Raw genomic sequence first — 22,558 nt, 5'->3', positions numbered from 1 at the left:
TCCTCTCTTCCCCCCAGACATCTCACACACTTTCCATGACTTCCCAAAACCAGGGAGTCTAATCCATTCAATCCCAACAACCCACTGGTTAAAAGATATACTCGAGCACCAGTGACAGGGGGTTCAAGCCCACGGTCTGAACGTGGCTTTTGGCCTCCTGCTTTCAAAATAACCTCTCTAAGCGATAGGGTACTGCCTATTTCAGAAAGGCAGGCGGTATTGCTGCCTCCCAATAATGGACCTGAATTTTCTCGGGAGAAGGACAACAAAAAATCCAAATGCTTTAGAATCAATAGCTACCACCACCACCACACCCAAAAAAAAAAGTTTTGATAGTAGTGACATTTTCAAATGAAAAAATCTTTTGTTAGAAAGTAGGAGGAGGTTTCCAAGTGGGACTATTTGCTATCTCTGAGGCAATATGCTGTGGCCGCAGCTTTTAGTTTGACGGAAACAATCCTATCCATTAACACTGAAATACATAGCCAAGGCTTTGAGCTTCATAGAATTGTCACTCAAAGAATGTTGTGAAAAGCCCACTCTGCTCACTGGAAATGTAACTAGTAACCAGTTAGCCGGCTTTGCAGAACAGTTATGTGTTTCATATACAGACTAACAGCTTCTCTTGACAGCTTTATCATTATTAGACTACCTAGTCAACCACATTGTTGTCCAACCATGCAAAGCCTTGGTAACTTGGCTGATCATGACAGGGGAATACACGGAAGATGTTGAAATGGGGTTTCTCTGTTCCCAAGTCCTCTGTTCTTAAGAGCTGATGCCCTATAGCACACCGTATACACTAACAGGAAGACCAGAGCCTCCAAGGTGGGATGACTGTAGCCAACCCACAAGCCTGTGCTTTTTCCCCCACCAGGTCACCAAACCTTCCCTCTTCATCCAACATTGCACCACTCTTTCAAATCACAACTCAAGGGACTGCAGATTTATATATTTTCCAAATACTTATAGGCTCCATAGAGCAGACAACCAGCAGGCCCCCTGCCTTTCAGAGCTCCACACACCGACTGTCAGGAGTACAGAAGGACATCTTGGGTATCCAAACTACTTCAGCTGACTTCAACTCCATCCTCCCTCCCCAAATTGTTTAACCGGCATAGAAACTACACATGACCCTCAGAACAAGGATTAAGATCACATAATAAAAGAAACATTAACCACATTTTTTTCCTGTTTCAAAAAATAGTGTGCTATATGAAACTCTGCCATTGTTACTTTACACGTCTCAGAATTCTCTACAAAAAAGGTGTTTTTCTTCAAAACTAAAAAAAACCCAAGCTGTAATTACTCAGCAAAGAAGCATAACGATTCCAGCACGCCACCACAATTTTCTCAAGAAGACACCAACAGCTAACTGAGGTTCTGTGCTTTAAAATCATTCTTTCTACCAGAAGCGGGCTGTATTTCCACTGTATATAATGCATGTCGAAGAACCTGCTTAAAAATCATGAATACTCAGCAGAAACTGCAAATAAATAATATAATTTCTAATGTCTAAATTCCTCGTTTTTAACAGCCTAATTTCTACTTAGGACCTAAGATACCATTCAGAACAACAAATCACAAAATTTTATTTAGGTTTTCTTGTCAGCAAGTATGATTCTGTGAACAGATATAGAAGGTCTGATCTTGTGAAGTATCCAACAACTTAAGTGGTCCTTGACTGTAGAAGCAGCTGGAACATACTGCTTCTTGAAATGCTGATCTCTTTCACCACTCACGAAAACAAGAATGACACTCATTACTTCGTTACTCACTATTTTTGTAGACCCATCGCATATGAAAAAAAGTAAGCAGTGATAAAAAACAGTTTAGATGTAAAATGATATCTTGAGAAGCTCTGTTTAGTAACCTGCTTCCCTCTTTCCCTCAAAAGTCTGAACAAAAAGTAACAATTAAATGAAACCCAGAAAGGTTTTGTAAACAGATTGCGACCAAAAAGAAAAAATCTTACCTTGAAGCATCAAAGCTGTCATAGGATCCAACTGTGTAGTGTCTAAAGAGTTTCTTTGTTCTATCTGTTCGTGTTTCTGCACAAAGAAAAGAGAACTTTTAATACTACTCCTGTATTTCTTAATCAAGTGCTGGTTTAATTTGCAATTTCAAAGTGGATTTTCTGCTATATATCAAGAAAAGAAAACTTACAGTACTTATCACAGAATCACGGAATGGTTGGGGTCAGAAGGGACCCCTGGAGGTCATCTTGACCAACCTCCCTGTTCAAGTAGGGCTACCTAGAGCCAATCACCCAGGACCATGTCCAACCAGCTTTTGAATATCCCTAAGGAGGGAGACTCCATGATCTGGGCAACCTATTCCAGTGCTCAGTCACCCTCACAGTAAAAAACTGTTTCCTTTTGTTCCCTTACAGTGAATTAACATGGCTTCAAGGTGGTTTAAAAAGAATTTTGACTTTGGAGTTGGGACATTCTTTTATCATATCATATACACATCAAGTGAACAAGGGGAACTTCTTGTAGATCATGTAATTCACAAGTTTTAAAGTTCCACCCATATTCTCAGTGGCAAAACCTTTGAATTCCAATCTTTGGTTCTTTTATAGCTTGGACTAAGAGGGAAAATACAGGAAGAAGGAAAGAAGAAAAAACAGCTACACATTTCAGAACGGCTGGAAAAATAGCCAAAAGAATGCAAACTATTTTTTGTTTAAACACACACATATGCGCGCACACGCACAAAACTAGAGCTATTCTATAATTTTACTAGGCAAATGGAGAATGGGGTAGGGGGAAAGTAGCTGCCCACATTAATCACCATCAATCAAATCTCACAGGAAATAGTGCTATGAAACCGGTACTACCATTATATAGCAAAAGCAAACAATACGAACAACTGAGGGATATGGGGTGACATAAAAAAGAAATAAACCCCATATTTGGGAAACATGAAAAACAAAGGAATAAAAGGCAACAATACATCTACTAAAAAAGGCATTTAAAAACTCAAATACATTAAAACTTGATACTTATGCTTTTCTTAAGGAAAAAACATCCATCCCACTGAAGCAGCTCCCACATCTAGTGGTTGCAGCATTACATCAACCTGCAGCACTTATGATCACGTTATGACCAAGTATTTCCACAATTCACCAACTTTAACACTGGTTTAGTATGGTTATAACAGTTAAAGTACTTAGTTTAGAACTCTGTCTATAGAACAACAGACATCAGAGCTAAACTTCTCTTTCCTCTAGGATTGGAAAGATGTTTTCTCATTTATTCTTTCAGTAGGTACCTACAGGAGCACCAATAAATCAAGCAGGTGGAAAAGATGCAGAAGCTACTCCTGAATTTGGTTGCTTCAGTTTGCACAGCAAAGGGCATAGTCTAAGAGGCGTTTGCTGAAAGGCTATCACTATATGTGTGTGTATATATAGATATAAATATAAAAAAAAAAATATATATATATAAAAATTACACTTGCAGGGAAAGACAGAAGGATTGTAGAGGTAGGTAGGTAATTCATTGTTACATTCTTCTTCAGAATGAATGGAAAACACACACAAACTTACTTCCAAGGAGGCATTCAAATAAAGTAAAACATTAACCAAAAAAGAGAGTAAGGAACCTTCTTCAGTAGCTTTATGTATTACAATAATTGTTGTTCAAATGTATCAATTTTCTGAGCCTTACTCAACCTTTACCACAATAATATTTTGGTGTATTCATCCTTAGACGAATACCTTTAGTGCAGCCCCTTTTTATATGGCTTCTTCACTCAAGGGAATATACTTTTGCAGAAACTAGTTTTTGAGACAGGAAAAAGTCTTGCTGAAATACAGCTTGGTCCTCCAATGCAATCACATTAAGTTAGGCTAACAGATATCAAAAGTCAAATTGCAAAGTTTCTGCTTTAGCTTGGGACCATGAAATTCTCATCTGCATGGCTGAGGAATTTTTCATTGAAGGACAGCCTGACTCCATCCAAACACATTTTATTAGTTCTCCAAGCTAGACACAGCCCTCAAGGCACACCCTCTCTGTGTCACAACTTTTAAGGATGTTAAAAATTACCGTGAGAGGTAGTGCTGTCAGATGACTGAGTGCTACTTTGCAGAGGGAACAAATACATCAGTGCAGGATGACAGGCTTTAAACATGGCCAAGCAACACGCTGCAGAAGAACGTACTGGGAGGCAGACTTTGGGAAGAAGGGTTGACAAAATGCATCTTTCCTTGGTTTAACCAGTTCAGCTAACCCATAACTGGATCATGCCCCCAGCTGGAGACATAAATACAAATACATCCGTAATAAAGAGGAATTATGGTTGAAAATATACGTGTAGATTGCAGCTGGCTAAAAGAGTAAGCAAGTTATTTCTTCATAGTGGTGCTTCAATTTTAAGATACAAGAGAAGCAGTACTAAGAAAAAAATCAGAAATATATACATTTATATGAATTTTGTGGAGACTAGCCAGCCCTATCCTATAGAATGGCCAAAGAAAATCTCTATTAAAATATGAATGCTTCAAGATAGTTTTGTATTGGCTTATTTTTTCCCTTTGTCCTTCACCTCCAACCTGTATTTTCTGCCAAAGAGGCCTTACCTTTACCCCAGGTTCCAGCTCCTACTGCCCTTACGCCCCTGCCTTTCTGGAAGACACAAAAAGGACATCCCTTGCTCCAGGACTCACCTAGCACCCACCTAGACACAACCAAAGCTCAGCCAGCCAGCACGTTAGCTGCAGGGCTGGAGGACAACATGTTTTTTTTTCAGAATTTCACGGAATAAGAGCTGTAAGTGCAGTGAGCAGCAATGGTACCCAAGGCTACATGACAGCTGCTCAAAGAGATTTGGTTTTGAAGTAGCTCACTGTATGACTGTACCTCTTAATGTGCTGTAAGGGGTTCAGTGAATTTTACGGGTCATGCCTTTGTTGCTAAGTTTACAAGTTTTGCTTCCAAATCCAGTGCCCTGCTGTGATGTGGAATAGAGTGACCTGCATGAATTGCAGTCTGTTCCCCATCGAGGAACATTCTTTTTCACACCATCCTAAAAATCAGATTAATATCAAGAGACATAATAAGAAAGACAGAAAAACATAAACCTGGATTCCACTCAGAGTTTACCACGGGCCTGTTTTCAGAAGTCACTTAGAAATAATTAAAAAAGCAAAGTATGATGAAGACTATTTTGGAAATCTTAAAGCCACTGCTTGAGCCTTAAGGAGCCAGATGTTTCTTCTGCAGAAACTGTTTTCTAGAGCATGATATTTCAGTGCTATTAACGAATACAAAGTGGGTGGGAGGAACGGAAAGGCGCAGTAAGACAGACAGCTTTGTTCAGCTACTTAGGATTGCAAAGCCAGCATTCTTCAGCTGCAGCTTGTATCTGCTGCCTGTCTCTCCCACCCCTCTACTTCCCCCCACTGCTTTGTGTGCAGTCGTATTCACAGTGATTATTTGGGAAACCATTAGCCTTACAAATCCCTGAACTCAAGGCTAAGTGGTATGTTTCCCAGGTTGCTGTGGAAATTCTTTAATTACCCTCTTTCCCTAACCTCTGACTCAGGTTCCAGTCTGTCCTACTGCACAGCATGAGTACACACATCCAAAAGTGGGGGGGAGGGATCAGGAATCTGCCATCCTATTGACTGGATACTAAAAGAAAAGAAAAAAAAAAAAAGGAAAAAAAGAAGAAGAAAAAAATCCCCACTTAAAGGTTCCCTTCTCAAATTTGACTAAAGAATACAAAGAACCTGTAGGCAATTGTTTAACAAATGCTTTCCTGAATTCAAGCCATATAATAGCGTAGTAGCACTATGACAGGTACAATAGCACCAAGGGGTTAGTTCCAGGTTTCACCGGATTTTTACCCATTCTTATGTCCCCAGGTTTTCTGAAGACCAGCACTTTTAATCAGAGTGCTTTGGAGGAAGTTAGAACCACCTCCTAATAACCCCATCATCATTTATGGAATCTTTACCTGCAGAATCCCTTGAGCATTTCTTTTTAAACTTGACTGCAGACAGATTAAAAAGACTAGCAAGATACAGACAAGAAGGTCCAGAAAAACATTATTTAGCAGTGTATATATTACTGCATTATTACTGAGAAGAACATCTGTCACCACAGATGAAAAGTCATTGCCATCTAATTGGATCAGATCAAAAGTTATTCTGGGAGGCAAACCAGAATACCAGTGTTTGCATTGCCAGAAAAAAGGGACATTGGTCTATCATTTGAAATTTCTAGATCTCTTGGGTAGCCCATATTTTATTAGATTTACTCCATTGTATTTCTTCCTAATATCTATAGGTTAGAGGAATTTCTCTACACAGGCCTTCACCCATCTATAGGTTACAGCAACAGGACATACCTGGGCATGAAGTATCAGGATAAAGGTGACAGCTAACGACACAACTCTCAAAGTACTGCACAGCCGGTCATGGGGTAAAAACTATTTACGTGGAAAAGAAGGTATCTTCTACAGCTACTGAAATCATTTTCTATAACAACACAATATCACCATAAAGCTCCCTACTTTCTGTTAAAAGAGAAAACACTACAAAAAGCCCCAAAACCACCCAAGAGGTTTTATTCACATCAATTAATGTGCCATCTAGGAGTAACGTGAGTCCTAATATGATGAGAGCCATAGAATAGTCTGCAAGGAACAAACTAATGTGGCAGGTTTTTTCCTGGTCCTTTCTCCACTGAAGCCAATGGAGTTGCAGTAGAAATAAGCTATTTGGACTGTGCAATAGTGGTAATAAAAACAATAAAGCCCTAGCTTTTTCTTTATAAGAATCATTTATTATTGCAGACATTTCAGTAAGCAACAGACTCAAACCCTGACGTTCCAGAATGGACTTTATAGGGGTTCGAAGAAAGGTTAACATTGAGAAGATGCAAGTGAAAAACATTTTCTCCTTTTCTTCTTCCACCTTAGGAGGAGTGATGGCTTTCCTCAACCGAGAAATATGTGTATGACTTCCCTGTAGCTTCGCTGTGTTAGCCTCAGAACTGACCACAGGACTCCAACAGTGCCTGCAGACGTTATCAAGAGCTGAAAAATCACTGACATGAAAAGCAAGAAATAAAATTTGGACTCTAACCCACAGAGAACTCCATTCTTGCTCTAATTTCTTGAGTGATTAGCACGTAACTATTGCAGGCTTGTCACAACAGACAACCTGATTACCACACTGACACTATTATTTGTAGTAGCCTGCTTACATATTTGATATTGTTTGGAAGAGTAAAGAACTAGGGGGGGAAAAATCCCAAAGCAACTGTCTTCATTCCTTTTATTCTTCGCAGGGTATTTCTGCGGCCGTGTTTCCTAGGAAACTGCGAGGGGTTGCTCTGCCAGTGGGTATGCTGTCAGACTGCTTGCCAGCACTCTGGGAAGGGTTTACAGTGATCGACACGTCCATAGGATGAACAAAGAAAATTACGGTGTAACAGCCTAATTTATGTGTGATATTGGAGAGACAACACAGAGCAGCAGATACCTTCCCAGTATCGCTGACTGGTAAAGTCAGGTTAGACTGCTACTCCAACCTACTCACTGCACTTGTTAAGCTACCAGAATTTAAGAAATTATTTCAGTCTGTTCTAAGCCAATTTCCAGCAAGAAGAAATAAGCCTGCAAACTAAGAAATGCTTTTTCAACCCAAACATAGTAAAGAATAAATAAATTCAAAAGTAGAGCCAGAGTCCTTCCCTTTGCTCTTCAGCTGGGCACAGTAAATTCAACGATTTAGCACCATCCCAAAACATGAAGCTTTTCTTCCTTCCGTCTTCCCACTGACATCTAAGGAGAAGTTTCACGAATACAATAGATAGTTACAGATGTTTGTTGTGAAAAGAGGTTCAGGTACAGCACTCTGCCCGCGCATGATGGCAAGCAATGCCCAACAGTGGGAGGAGGCTTTCACTCTGCACCGTCTTCTCCTTCCTGTGGAAAAAATGCTTTCACAACTATTTGCGTTGGGGCTTAGATCAAAAGTACTCAAAGCTGAGGAAAGGAGGCTAAAATTCTTTGTTCCGTAACATAAAGTTAATAGAAGTTCACAATTCAAGTGCACTTTTTCTAGCCATTATCCATACACTTATTTTGCAACAAGACAGTGCGCCTTTCTTATGAGCCTTTCCTAAAACTGATTCAACAGTATCACAGAAAAATTTGACCCTACAAAAAAGAAGTGGCAAAAAAGTATATGCATTGAAAACATCACTAAGACCAGCATTTACTTTTCTATCCCAAGTACATGCATATTCAAAATATTTGCCATACTAAACAACGCCAAATTATCTCTATGTAGAGGAAGCCACAAGCAAAATGAGGTAGCAGCTTTGTTGGCAAAACCATGTCTCAAAAATCAAACTTAAAGTGGATGTTCTTGTCCTAAAACTTATTTAGCCCCTGTTTTTCCAATTTATTAAATAAAATAAGCCCATCATTGCATCACAGGTTCATGCTGCTGTAGGATAACCAATTCTATATCATGTGCTGGTTAAAAAAGTGCTATTTTATGTGACCAGATTAATGAATGACAGACATAACTTAAGTACCTGGTTGTTTCACACAAAGGCCATGGACTACAAATCGACCCCACAGTGTTACTATCAAATCACAACATAACTAAAGCTTTGTAAAGCTTTGATTTAGATGGTAATGTAATGTCAAGTATGTGTGAAACAACGTATTAAGGAAATAAATGTCACATTTTGCAAGCCAGAAGCACGAAGAGTTACCCTATTCCTTTCTGCATGTTGTAAGCATAAAACTTTCATATTTTTACTGATTTAACTAATTACTAGTTACGTCTGCATTTTGCTTTCGAGTAACAAATGACCTTCTTGATAACAAACACACTATGAACTTTGCTCCAGAAAAGAATTGAATTAAAAGAAAAAACCAACACTCTTCATACCACATACTGTGAAGTCTCAATAAGCTCTCTAGTAAAATCCCTATTTTCCCTATTCCCTTTCCTCCTTAGAAAGTGGAGATTCCTCAAAACTGGGATTTTCTATGAAATATGGTACATTAAAGTTTTGATAAGTGAGAAGGATTTTCAGGCCTATGATACAATTGTTTAGCATAATATTTCATATTTCTGTCTTTGAGCAGTCATTGGAGCCATAGAAAAGATCTTTTCAGGGATCCTCCTCCAAATCAAGCAGAGTAGGATCTTGGATTCTAAACATCTGTACAAAAAATGTAAAAATGTGATTAAGAAATATAAACAGAATTTGTCCCTAACTATTTTATCGTAGGATCCTTGCTTTTTAAGAACAACAGTTGTTGCACTGAAGGGATTGGAGCGTTATTTCCTCCTATGTGCTGTCTTTAAAATCTTGACTGGGATTTCACTCCCTCCTGAACATTAGTGTGCATAATTTTGAAGCTGGAATGTATAAGGAATTTGTAAGATTTGTAGGCAATACTTGATGCAAGTACAGCCTGCTTCTGTTAAAGGGGTATTAAAACTTATGAAACTGAAATCTGCAGGTATGTTCCACCCAAGAACTCAGAAGAAACTGCAATTATCTTTTTCATATCTTTGCCAATCTGAAGTAATAACACCGTTGCTTCATTAGAAAGGATAAACTATGAGGATCCAGAAAAAAGAAATACATGATGAAGGCATTTTAAATTGTAAACTAATGAAAACCTTTAATTCATAATTCATTTTTCTTCTTTTTAAGCTTGTAGATGACTTTTTTGAATCCCAGTGTTCGGTTGACGTGGTGCTCTCAGCCAATATTTCTTTCAGTTGAAGCTGAGAAATAGCAAATCTTTGCAGTTTTTGAAGTTTTTCAGATCTGAGAATAGGCATAAAAATGTCTCAAGGATGATTCCTTGACTGGAATATCAAATCCTTGGATGTCCCCTGCCTGTCTTTTTTTTTTTTTTTCCCTTGCTAACTTCTATTTTTAAAAAAGAAAGGAAAACTGATGTTGATTCCCGCCTGCACCCTTAGAGAAAGATGAGCTGGAATACACTGAATTAGCTTACTCAAAGGATGCTGAAACGGCTGATCAATGTAGCAAATCAGCAAGTTTGTTTGTAAGAGAAACCTCCATAACTGAAATACGCATGTTAGACCTACTGGAGAGGCAGTTATGGGACAACATTGGTTTCCCATGTCATTTGTTTTCCCTTTAATTTATCAAAAACCTCACTTATACCTGAATAAAACAGCAAGTAGTTGTCGAAATATTTGCTGCTGATTCTCTAACGCTGCATAAGGCTTACGGAGCTCAATAGAAGGAAATCAGTATTCTTTTAACAACTTTACCAGCTATGTATACAATTCTGTCGCTAAAGTTTAAATCTGACTGGAAACCTAACTTCATCTTTGCGTCTTATGAAGAAGCAAAGCTATATGTGCATTAAAATCGAGGCAAACCTCTGAGGTAGATTTTGTTTCAGAACTTCCCTGTGTTAGGCAAACTGTTGCTGATCTGTTTGCAGAGCAGGAGCAGCAGACAGTTTATTCTTGCATGGCTTTTCCCTCCTTTGCCAAATATTTCCAAAACACAGTAGTGCTAACTTGATCTTTCCCTATGAAGCTCTCCTTTTGGGCTTAACGCAGGCCTTCCTTCCCTCTGCCCCTCATTTACAACCCATCTGCAGCAGAATAATTAATCAACCATCTGCAGATGTTAGTCTGGGTGGTGTCATCAAAAGAAACCAGTTGGGAGAGGAGGTATTTTTTTTTCCCTTCTTTGCCCCAAGATTTATTAGGCTTCACAGACTTTGTGGCTGGTAAAGAGATGGATGTTGACCTGGGCTGGTACCAGACCACAGAGATTCCAGCAACCGAGCATGGGGTTCGTCCGTTGGCACATGTTTCGATCATTGCTGAAACACGCTGTTTTTACAAAATTGGGTCCACATAAAGCAACTTCAATGCACTTTGCTTTACCCTTTGCTGCAGACTGGCAATATGTAGTGGATACTTTATAACAACCAGTTCTCACTGTCACTTCCCAAATTGGTCCTGAACACCTAAATAAAGGCATCTTATTTTTCCATTTTACTCAGAACAAAGAAATCTTGACTTACTGCCTGCTGGCAATATCATCTGTTGCAAATATTCCTTATCCTGAAGGTCAGGATGGTTTGTTCAACTACAAAGCTCAGGTGGTGTGATGTTCCAATTGTTTTGAACTGATTTGTGGTACAAAAGTCTGTAATCGTAACACCTTATTTCATATTTTCCTTCTTTCCTGCAAATATTCTAGTCAATGAGTGCAGCGTTCTCACTGATAACAGCACCATAATCCAAAATGATGGCCAGTAACAAACGGCAGGAGTCAAAAACTTGGCTTAACAGTTTGCTTAATAGCAGGATTTTATTTTTCACACTCAGTAGATGCTAATTTTGCAGTCCCCAACTTGCAATGCTTCTGCACATGCTTTACTTTATGCAAACACTAACTTCCCATATTTCGATAAGTGTCATTCATTTTAAGTCAAGAATACACCTCTGTGAGCAGCAGGGACAATTTAAAGTCCCAAACCACTACACTGCAAACAGAGACAATGTGATAAATGCTCACAGGTGGGAGCAAAGTGGAGACTTTGCAGGATTCGTTGTTGGTACACTAACAAAATGTTCAGTTTATAAATATTTCTACTTTCAGCCCTTAAAAGTAGAAGAGGGCTTAAAAAAAGAAAAAAAAAAAAGGAAAGGGCAAACAAAAATTGCTCTCCGCCACTCACAAGGAAGAAGCTTGCTTTAGCTCCACACCCAACCTAGAAACCCAAGGAAAAACACACTTTTAGACTAAAAAGAAAAAGGAAATCCAAGTAGTATTTTAAAACTTGGCACCTATCTATCTCATTCATTAATTAATTACTATTTTCTTACAGTTACCACTATTCTCGAAACTGCGAGCAGAATTTGTTTCCTTCTGCTAAAGAGATGAAGTTCTGCAGCTGGAAGCAAACACAAAGCCACATGAGACTGGATCAGTCCAGTCGACCATTGGGAAGGTGCCAGATGCCCCCCCATGGAAAGTTTCCTGCAAACATTCAAGAGGTGACAGTAAGTGCCACTTTCCCTATTGCAGGTATCCTGGGATGTCACAGAGCAACAACAACAACAACAACAACAAAACACCAGAATAGCCTTCTCATTTTGGTCAGTTCTAGTTATTAGAGTGCCAGCTTTGGTATTTATTTTCTGAGGAGAGATGACAAAACAGAAACCATTTTAATCAATCTTTTTCACATGGTTATAAATCTTCCACAAGAACCCGAACAGCAATCTAATAGAAATATTCATGTCAATGTTATTAAAGAGTAGCAGATAACAATTTTCAGTAACTTAGCCTTAAATTTAGGGAAACTCGATTAGAAGTTTGTGAAGGAACTCTGCATTTGCTTGTGTGGCGGGAGCTGTGGTCTAGTCTGCATACCACAGCTTATTCCTCCTACCTGAGACATGTTTACAATCACACAAAGATAACCAACTACTTTGAAGAAGGTCATTCTGCACCCTAAGGTGGATAAAACAGATGGAGAACTATTTTGGGCTGGATTAGGAAAAACAGGCCCTGAAAAGCCATTTTTCTATTCAATTTCAAAAATCATTAATTTTCATGTACAGCAAGTTTCAACAAGAGTTATTATGGGCTTTTATCATCAATGGTGATACAAATGTTTCCCCTCAATTTCCTCCCTTATGAAACCTCATTCAAGTCTAAATCTTCCCCAGCTATATTCAGGATCAATGGTCTGTCAAATTCTCTCACTTCAATAATAGATAACATTTTGAATACATAAGAAGCCATCATCTGCTGTGCATGGGAGATACGCGAGACGTTCAAGGAACCTCCCCATCTTTTTCACCATAACACTCCCTGACACGCACAGTGGTTTCAAACGTCTTTTTGCCAGGTTTGCAGTTAGCTATCAAGTCAAACTACACAAAGTTCTCCTCCTCCTGCCATCAAACAGGCCCCTGACTGCCCTGGGAGGCCAGCGGGGATGCCAAGAGAGCATTTTTAATACTTTCTGCTAGATCAGCCATATGGAGAACTCATTTGCCTTGTGCAGAACATACTGATTTCCCTCTCCTTTACCAAGGGGCACTGAAATCAATGAGCTGGGGTGCTCAGTTCTCTTGGAATATTTCAGACATTTGTAAAAATGTCTCAAAAAATAACTTTCGCACTCTGTTCTGCATTTATAGATTGCACTTTTTCTTAACGCTCTTCCCAAACTTGCCAAAGTTATTCCCCCTAACATCACGTAAGAATAGTGTGACAGGTATTTAAAATATTATAAAATGGAGATGATTTCTAAGAACAAGATAGCGCTAAATACAAATCAAGCAAAAGCCAAAAGTTTAAGTCTTCGCTCCGTCTCCTTTCTTCCTCTGCTTTGATTGCGTATATGGGCTTTACAGTCTGAATTTCACTGTGGATAAAATAATAGCATTACCAAAAGCCAACAGACATCCAGAGGAATACACTGACTTCTACTGTAAGGGTCTTAGAATAACTTATAATTTAATAATATTACTTCAGTCAGAGCGAACAAATAGCTCAGATTAGCAGAGCAGAATGTTGCTAAGCAATGTTATACCGGAGTTTACACAGGACCGGGGAGGGGAAGATAAGGGTGGAAGAAGGAGCTGCAGATGCGTACAGTTCCCCACTCAACAGGAAGAACTTCCTTGCCGCAGTACTGAGCGTGTCTAAAATACAAAGCTATCAGGACAGCAAAATTACTCAGGAACACTGCATCATTTTTAAGGAAACTGGAGTACAAAACTATCGACTGAACTTGTGATGCTTTATCAGCTTATATAGATAAAGCTATATGTAGCTTTTAGAATAATACAAATAATATGCATTATATAATATATAAAATATAAAAATCATCTATAGATACAGTTAGAGATATTTTGTATTGACGGCTGTTAAGCAACACAAGTTTCAGGGTCAGACCACAGGCTAATTTCTTTTCAAAAAGTGAACAACTGCCACATCTAAAATTGTAATTTGACCAGTGGTTTGAAAGGCTACGGCTAGGGAATCTACATACAAAATAGTTAGGATCACTGCAGTTTGAAAGCAGCAAGATCTGAAAATATTTCTCCTTTTTAAAAAGTATAGAAGGTACTTGTCCTTTCAGTATTGTGAAGACAGGTACGAGCAATGTAAAAGAACACAGATGAAAATCTGTGATCTGCTGCAACCTTAAACACTCCTGGAAATCAGAATAAATTGCGGGGAATGCCAAGAATAAAGTTTTCCTAAGAAAGCACTAAAAATAAGATTACTAAAAGATATTATAGGTTAGGCAGTGCATATGAAGAGTGTACCAGATATTGTAAAAGCAATATAGTACTGTGCAAAGTTTTTAGAAGTACCCATACTTTACTCACTGAAGTCACTACTCTATATAAAACCTTTCCATTTCCCACCATCACCACCACTCCAAAAACCAGCCATTCTTCATTAAAACTATACACAATACCTCCAAACTGAACTCTCTTCTTGGATCTTGACTTTTCAGTCATAGTTTCTAACCAGCTTACTTGAGTTTTGTGTGTTTCTGCATCTTCACGAAGAGAAACATCCCAGACATTTAATTTCAAAATGTACTATTTTAACTACATAAAAAAAAGTTGAAGCTTCTCAAGAAATGTAGGATTTTCCAAGTCTTCTACATTTTTATACAAAATGCTGCTGGAAACATTTATTATTTTTTCAAGAACAGCAACAACAAAAATCCCAAACCAAGCTGACCACAAACAAGAAGTCTTATTTTACAGAAGTTATAGGCTGAGACTGAAAGCCCACATCCTTGCAGTTCCACACTGTACCAAGAGATTTTTTTTTCCCCTGCTGCAGGTTTCCATGGAAATGCATCAGTCACTAATCTAAATAAGTGCGAGTGAAGGACGCCTGAAAACCTAGAGCAATTACGCATGCCATTAGAGGAAAAGAATATGATTCAACCCAGCTATTAGAAATGTGGCACAGCTATCACTTCTATATATTGTTGTAGCATTCTAAAAACAAAACTGCTTCTCTGTTTTTTTAAAACCCACTCTTTCACTGCCTATGAGAGGGAAAAAAAAGAAAAAGCATTAAAAATACCTCTCACGTAACAAGCAAACAATGAAGTCAGACCATACCAGTTGCAAAACACAAGTGTAGTTAATAACATACATTTGTTTTGCCATGAAAATCCATTGTACATGAAAACTATTCTTTCCATTATTGGTCAAAGATACTTCACTTTAGTCATTTCGATGAGCAATAGGAAATGGAATACTTTGATCTGCATTAAAGGGCTAATGATCCTTAAAAATATATTATGTAAATATAACATCTGATTAACGTGCTACTGAACATCTATTTGTAACCACAACACACATGTCAGGCAGAGGTGGGTCTCTGCTTCCAAAGCTAACTGCAATTTAGCACCCAATATAGCACAGCTATATACAACTTTGTGTATATAGCACAAATATATAGTATATATCAGTATGGGCACCCATTCTTCTCTCTTTGTCACAAATGCTTATAGCTGTATTAGATGGCACATACAGATCTCCAGAGACCCCCTGATGAAGTTTCACCTCTGGCACACAGCATATACTGCCCATCTGGTTCATGCAGCAGGCACACGAGCACTTTAGGATATATATCACCTAGCTTGTCCTCAACCTGTCTTGTCCTCAAGCCACTCTGCCCTCAACCTGTTCCTGCCTCTTGTCACACAGGAAAATTTTGAATGATGTGGAGCAGGGATGGTGCTGTTGTATATGAACAAATGTTTTGCCATAAAGGCAGAGAGTTATTTCAGATTATTTGAACTTGTTATTGCTACCCAGTTATTTTCCCCCTTCCCTCACTCTCGAAGAATGAACTACTGTAGTACAACTGATAAGAGAAAACACTGGGCAGCCTTGAAAAGATCCAGTTTTATGATTCTAATGACAATTTTGTCAAGTTCTGATTGTCTATATCAGGTTTTACAGAAAATGTCTCCCAAATGGTTGTAATTACATAGAAGAGTGAGGTTACTGAATAAATAGTGCTGTTCCAAAGTCTGGAGCGCAGATTTGAGATCTAGCATCTACGCTACACATATGTATGCCAGGAACACGCTAGCTGTAGTCCCCTTGACAAGTCTACTTGAAATTACTGTGATTTCAGCCAATAAACATTGCAATTAAACCACAAGCAGTAGGATCTGAGAAGGAGGAAACACACTTCTGGAGGAAAAGACCTCTTAAATTTTTAATTGCAGTCAGGTCTCTATTCTGCATGAGTGCTGTTTCCAGACAACAGTTAAGCACTCTCCACCTCCCGCACTAGGCACATCTAGCGAAGCAAGCACTCAGGAGGCAGAGAACAGGCTCAGGGTTCTCCTTGCTGACATCGAGACCAGAGCAGCAGCAGCAGAAACTGCAAAGGAGAAGAACGGGACTCCAGGAAGCAGCAAAGGGCAATGAAGCAAACAAGAGATCAAAGAGTCTGTCTAGGGGAGTGGGTCCTACCCAGGGCCAGGACTGTAAACTGAGATTACTTATTCCAAACCTTTCAAGCATTCCCTTGTACAGCTCATTCCTAGAGCGGATGACACCATACTGATCCTAATCTGCCGCTAATCAAACCACAGAAATAAAACACCTTCAGGTTTGAAACCCAGTCAGCAGTTCAGATAGTGTCTCTGGCTCTCCTACAGGCTATACCTTCAGCATTTAGATTTTAACTGCCTAAGGCCAGAACAACCTGAACCACTCTGAATGCTACAGGACCCACAAAAGTACTGTGAAACGAACATGATGGAAAATGTCATGCAAGAAAAAAATAATTGTTTGCTTTTACTTCATTAACACCCACAGTTTATTTTTTTTTTTAAAACATGACTGGCAGGATCAGGAAATTTTATTTTGCAACAAAACATGGAAAACCTAACCAAGTGGTATCTACCCAACCAGGGAGAAGCAGCTAGGGGAATCCCAGCAAAGTACGGAAAGCTGTATCTTATAAAATGTCCAAAAGTACCAGGTCCATATTTGTCCTGCAAAAATGGAAACAAAGAATTTACTCTGAAAAGTGAATCTTATGAAAATTTCACTATTAATCCCATATATTGTATTACATTTATAATAAAAAGTTTTCTGCAGAGAAGTTGACCTTTGTTTTCCAAACTGAAATGCCAACCTTGAGGTTCCTTTATGTGCAAACCCACTTAAAATTACATCATGAAAATATCTGTATACGGCATTTCTAGTCCAAGGAGAACAGAACAGGATTCACTTAGGTACTTGCTATATTAGCCTAACAGACTATTACAGAAAGAAAGCAACTTTTTATTGTCCAACTTCAAATTTTGGGTAAAAATACAAAAAGGGAAAAAAAGAGGTGGGGCATACACATACATGAACAAATCAGCTTGAATATATATTATCCTTTAGGTTAGCTTTCAGTTTGCTAGTTCTAACAGTTGCACTTAAATACCTTTTCTTCATCTGCTGAAGGCTTCAAAAAGGCAGCAGAAAGTAGGTCTCTCTCAAATCTGACAATCTTTTATCTACACCTCAAGCTAAACACTTCCAAGTTTCATTTTCTAATATTTAGTCCAATCTAGACTAAGAATTTATTTTAAAAGTGACAGTAAAATGCTTGTTCAAGTTAAGATTTTAGACCTCTGCTATGACAGAAACTTAAAAAGTTTTATTTATAGCACACTTTGAAACCCTTCGGAAATACATTGCCATGAACAGATGACTAGAAAGTTACGTGGGTTTAAATTGTACGCTGATTAAATTGAATAGCAACTTGTCCAGTTATTGATCAAAATCCAGTCTCACTTCAGTGAAGATTAAAGCAAAGAGCATATGCTGATACACAAATAATGCCGTTCGTGTGAAATTGGCTAAATTTAAGTGAAAATCATCACTGAAATGATCACTATGAACAGTAGAAGACACACTTATTATTGTAGGTTGACATTCATAAAGTCAGAACAACTATCTAAACCTTTGGGGTGTTTCTCCTCAGAATACCGTTGCAATTTAGGTAACTGATGCACAGGGAGCGTAAAGAGCATGCCGAAGACTCCAGCGAAAGACAAAGGGAAGGCAATAAACCTGTTCTAAAGTAGTTCACCTGAAAAGCATTTGATCTTTACGTTTATAAGATAAAAATGTATATTTGCTAACTGTTACAGAAATGTCAAAACATAACTTTTAAGATATCCAAAGGCTAAAAAAGCAGGAATGGCAAAGAAAAAATGTTATCATTTCCAGATGTTTTCTGTAAGTCTAAATGACTAATTCTTGGAAGCAAGTAGTGATATGGAAATGAATTCTCTTAAGACTGATATATTCCTGAAACTCCATTAGGTATCATGCTTAATGTCTATAAACTAATAAGAAAAAACTAATTATGTTGCATCTTGGTACTTAGGAGATTTTTAGTTATGAGATTTGTAAAATGTTCTAACTGAAGAAATCAAATACTCCGGGTATATTACTCATGTGAAAAGCAAAAATCCAGGAGGCTGACTGACAAGAAGGGGTAGAGACAGCAGAGAGCAGGAATTCAGATGCATTACACATAGTCAGCAGGTACTAACGACTCTTTTATGTATCAATCACACTTAAGTAGAGAGCACCATTAACTTTGTCCAGCAACAGTCCACCTCAAAGCACAATCCTTGTTTTATAATGGTACCAATAATCCCTGCTGAACTGAATCAGTATCCAGAGGAGGACTAACAATTTCACTGAAGTTTCCGCTTTTAGACATACACTCTTACCATTGCAGATATAAAGAAAAAGAAAAAAAAAAAAAAAAGAGTCTGGCCAACTGTAGGTTTCAGAATACTATCTGCTCAAAAGTGTTATAGTTTGGTGGTCTGGTCCTGAGTCCCAGTGAAAAAGAAGCGCTAGTCAGCTTCACCCCGGAAAGGGAAAAGATGTAGCTAGAATTGGCCCTGGATCAGAGGGAAAGAATTTCCAGCCCCCCAGCTCTCCTTTACTGGGGCCCAAAACCAAAGGGACAAACCAGTGTGCTGAGCTGGCAACTGGAGGTGGCAAATTTACTACTCTGTTCTGCAAAGCATTTGAGACTAGAAGAGCTTCTCCCCAACAAAACAAGAAGGAAGACCATGGAGAGGTAATTCTGCAGCCTGTCAACCTATCAGGACTGATGGGCTTCTATGGAATCAGAATGCATTTTTCTTCCCCCATCTTAAAGAAAAATAATGTAAAAGCCTTGACCTAGTGAACCTCCCAAAAGCAGTTTAAAACTTGCAGCCCTTACTGAAAATGTAGCCTTGACCTAATAGAAACTTTTATATTGTAGACCTGGTCTAGTTGAAGACGTCCCTGCGCATTACAGGGGATTGGACTAGATGGCCTTCAAAGGTCCTTTCTAACCCAAACTGTTCTATGATTCTATGAGTTTGTGACATTCAAAATTTGACTAGGGAAAAAAATATGAAGAAGTGGAAGCGATTTTGAATTAGTGAATTTTTGTTTTGTAACATGGGATGCACTTAATTGAGTTATGTACATAGTAGGTTTATTCCTTTCTAAAAAGGTAATTGAGTATATCAAACCAACCTGGATAAGCCATCTCTCTGTACCTGGTAATCACACTCCCTCCTTCTCACCGTTCTCCCTCTCTCCTTATCTCTTTCTCACATATAAATTCCATCTCAGCGTACTCAAAATTAATCCTCAAAGAGAACATGCAAATCTAATCCTCCAAATATATCCTAAAAAAATCCCGTTTCATTCTATTTACCATAATCCTGCACACAGACAGTATGAGAAATAATCACCTAACAACGATAATGATTTGCACAGCTTGAAGAGTTCTTTTGACACTCAAAATTAGCTAACTAGTTAAACAATTATGCTTTAATACATCACTGTCTAATTACTCTTTACGGGACTGCTAGGGCATTACGAGTTATTGGCATACATGTAACATCACAATCATTTTAGGAAAGAAAGGACATATAACTGCTCTTAAATAATCTTCTTCCCCATCACATAACCTGAAGTTGACAACTTGTCACCTCAATAACATTATGATGTCAAAATTTTAAGATAATATTGTTTGAAAGAAAAAGCCTCATCTAGAAATGGGTAATGGGAATAAGGTGGCTAAAGGCAGACTTGCTATTCACAGTATCGTATTTATAGTTTAATGTAGTTCTGTCAGCTTTAAGTGCATTTTGTTACCAAAAAATGATCTCATTAATAACTCAGATTATTAATAAGACCCCAGGTATTTCCACAAATGCTCAGACCTCTCTAGGATTCTTGCGGAAGCTATCACAGATTCATAGTGATTTTTAGGTTTGTTTTTTTTTTTAAACCTGAATTCCTTATTCATCTTGACTTGCAATCACAAAAATCAATTGAGAGATGTTGACAGCACCAGCCCAGCTCCACTGAGGTGTTTTCAGGACTGATCAGCAGGGTACTCCTCACAGAACTAAGGTAGTAATAACACTTATTTTTCAAAGCTTTTTATCAACAAAATGTCATAAAACTGAAACACTAGTTACACCTAGCTATTTCTAATCCTGTCTGTAGATACAAAACACTGAGAATAAGTAGCAACTAAATGACCTGCCTGCAATCCAGAGAGATTCTTAGTAAGGCCAGTAATCTATCATTTCATGTTAGTAGTGTTTAGTTTACTAAATAAGCTTCAGAGATCTGATTTTTCCCCCCAAGATGTTGTGTTGAAGGCCATCTGTTTTATTCCTGAAGTAATAGAAGCCATCATACATTTTGCCCTGAGATGAAGTGAAGCAGAATGGTCATTACTTAGCCAAAAAAGTAATGAGTAGTTTCCTGAATATGTAATTAGAGATCTCATGAAATGGACTTCTTTACCCAAAGAGTCAGAAGAGTAGAAATTAGCAGGAGGAAAGAAAAGGTCTCATCAGCTTTGTGGAAAATACAAATTACAGAGAGGAGAAAGAGCCTCCAGACTTTATAAATCAGGTACAATTTAAATGTGCATTTACTATGGATATTTGGAATATCCTGGAATCTGGAGGTGACATAGTAGGACAAAGTTTTTCCTGTTTTATTTACACAACTGACAGTTTAAGGAACTGACTTCACAGATGCAGAATATTGTAATATAGACACAAAATAGACTATACGGAGGTATTCAATGCAGATCGTATTAATACAGACAACTTTTTCCTTATAAGTCTCAACATATTGCAAAGCTCACGTACTTATAACTAGCATTACTGAGGTGCAGCTACACAACTTCCCCTCTACGACTTTATTGCAGGAGCAGTATCCAATACCTACCTTTGACAAGTGACAATAACTCCTGCACACCGTGGCCATACTGCTCAGGATGAGCCTAACGCTACACCAAGTGCAAGACATGCCCTCGCTTTTCAGCTCTGAACAAAGTCTGCTGGCATGACATGGATTGCCACCTTGGGGTCTACATAGCGCTCAGGCACAGGCAGGGATTTACTCCAAGGCACAGAACGTAACAATGATAATAACATCGCAACAGACAACACGGAAATTATTTTAAGAAAAGCATTTCCACTCAAGGCTCTCTTGCTTTATGAAGAAATGCTTCAAATATTGACACAATGTTGCTGAAGTGAGTTTTTTGGACATCTTCATAGGAACAAACCCAAGAATGACATTAGGACAAAAATATTAGCACTGTCTTTGTGCAAAAGGATAGCAAACAACCAATTCAAAACAAATAAACCCTCTCAAACCCTGAAGAGCTCCAAAAAAATGAAAATACATCAGTAAACCAAGCACATGCCATTTCAGAGGCCTCAGCCATAGCCCATGTGACTTTAAGCTTTATCAAAACATCTCCACAAACTGGTTAGCTCAACTACACTCTACAGAACACAAGACAAAGGCTGTAATTTCATCTCCACATTAAACATGCCCACATCTCGAGTACTGTGGGCAGTTCTGGTATCACAGCAAAACTGCACTGTACTTCATTTACCAGTTGAATAGGAATTTATGTTAAAAAGATAAATAATTTAAAGAAAAATAAAGGGGGAGATTTTCTCAGTCAATTTGCACATTAGCAGTGTTGATATCAGGACAGATTCTAATTACTTGCAAAAATTAATGAATTTGTACTATTAAATCTGAATTTCTGGTGGACAAAAGAACTGAAGCATAGTTTATATGGTGTGAGAAAAGGATTTTCTTGACATCTGGTCTGCTTTTTCAACTGACAATTAGGAAGGCCGGGATTCAGGATTTTCCCAGACCAATAGTCTCCTGTTGTTTTCAAGGCTTGTTGAGGCTACTGAGAACTATCAGACAGTATTTCCTCTCCCTCCCAAAAAGGCTTCATATTCATCTTAGTGCTGCAGGTATCATATAGGAGGAACAAGGACAGCTAGGTAAGTTTTTTTTCATTTTACTGTGTATAGTAGTATTCAGGGTTTGGGGCTTATTTTGTTGTTTTGCTGTAGATATGTAACACTAAATCAACTCAGAAACGAGAATAATTCCTGAGCAGGAATCCAGGAAGCAATGCAAATTCCT

General features: G+C 38.3%; 1 protein-coding gene across 3 annotated transcripts in view; it reads right to left on the bottom strand.

Moving 5' to 3' along the window:
- The window catches only part of SHANK2 (SH3 and multiple ankyrin repeat domains 2), a 412,637-nt gene that overhangs the window by 162,729 nt on the left and 227,350 nt on the right, over nucleotides 1–22,558 (bottom strand). For all 3 annotated transcript variants that reach the window (XM_063333193.1, XM_063333194.1, XM_063333197.1), the window contains one exon: nucleotides 1,976–2,051. In XM_063333193.1, coding sequence (XP_063189263.1) covers nucleotides 1,976–2,051 — 76 coding nt within the window. The remainder of the gene's footprint in view (nucleotides 1–1,975; nucleotides 2,052–22,558) is intronic.

This window comes from Chroicocephalus ridibundus, chromosome 4 (assembly GCF_963924245.1).
Source record: "Chroicocephalus ridibundus chromosome 4, bChrRid1.1, whole genome shotgun sequence".
NCBI lineage: Eukaryota > Metazoa > Chordata > Aves > Charadriiformes > Laridae > Chroicocephalus > Chroicocephalus ridibundus.
Note: the sequence above shows the minus strand (reverse complement) of the source record. Positions and strands in the feature narration are given on the sequence as shown.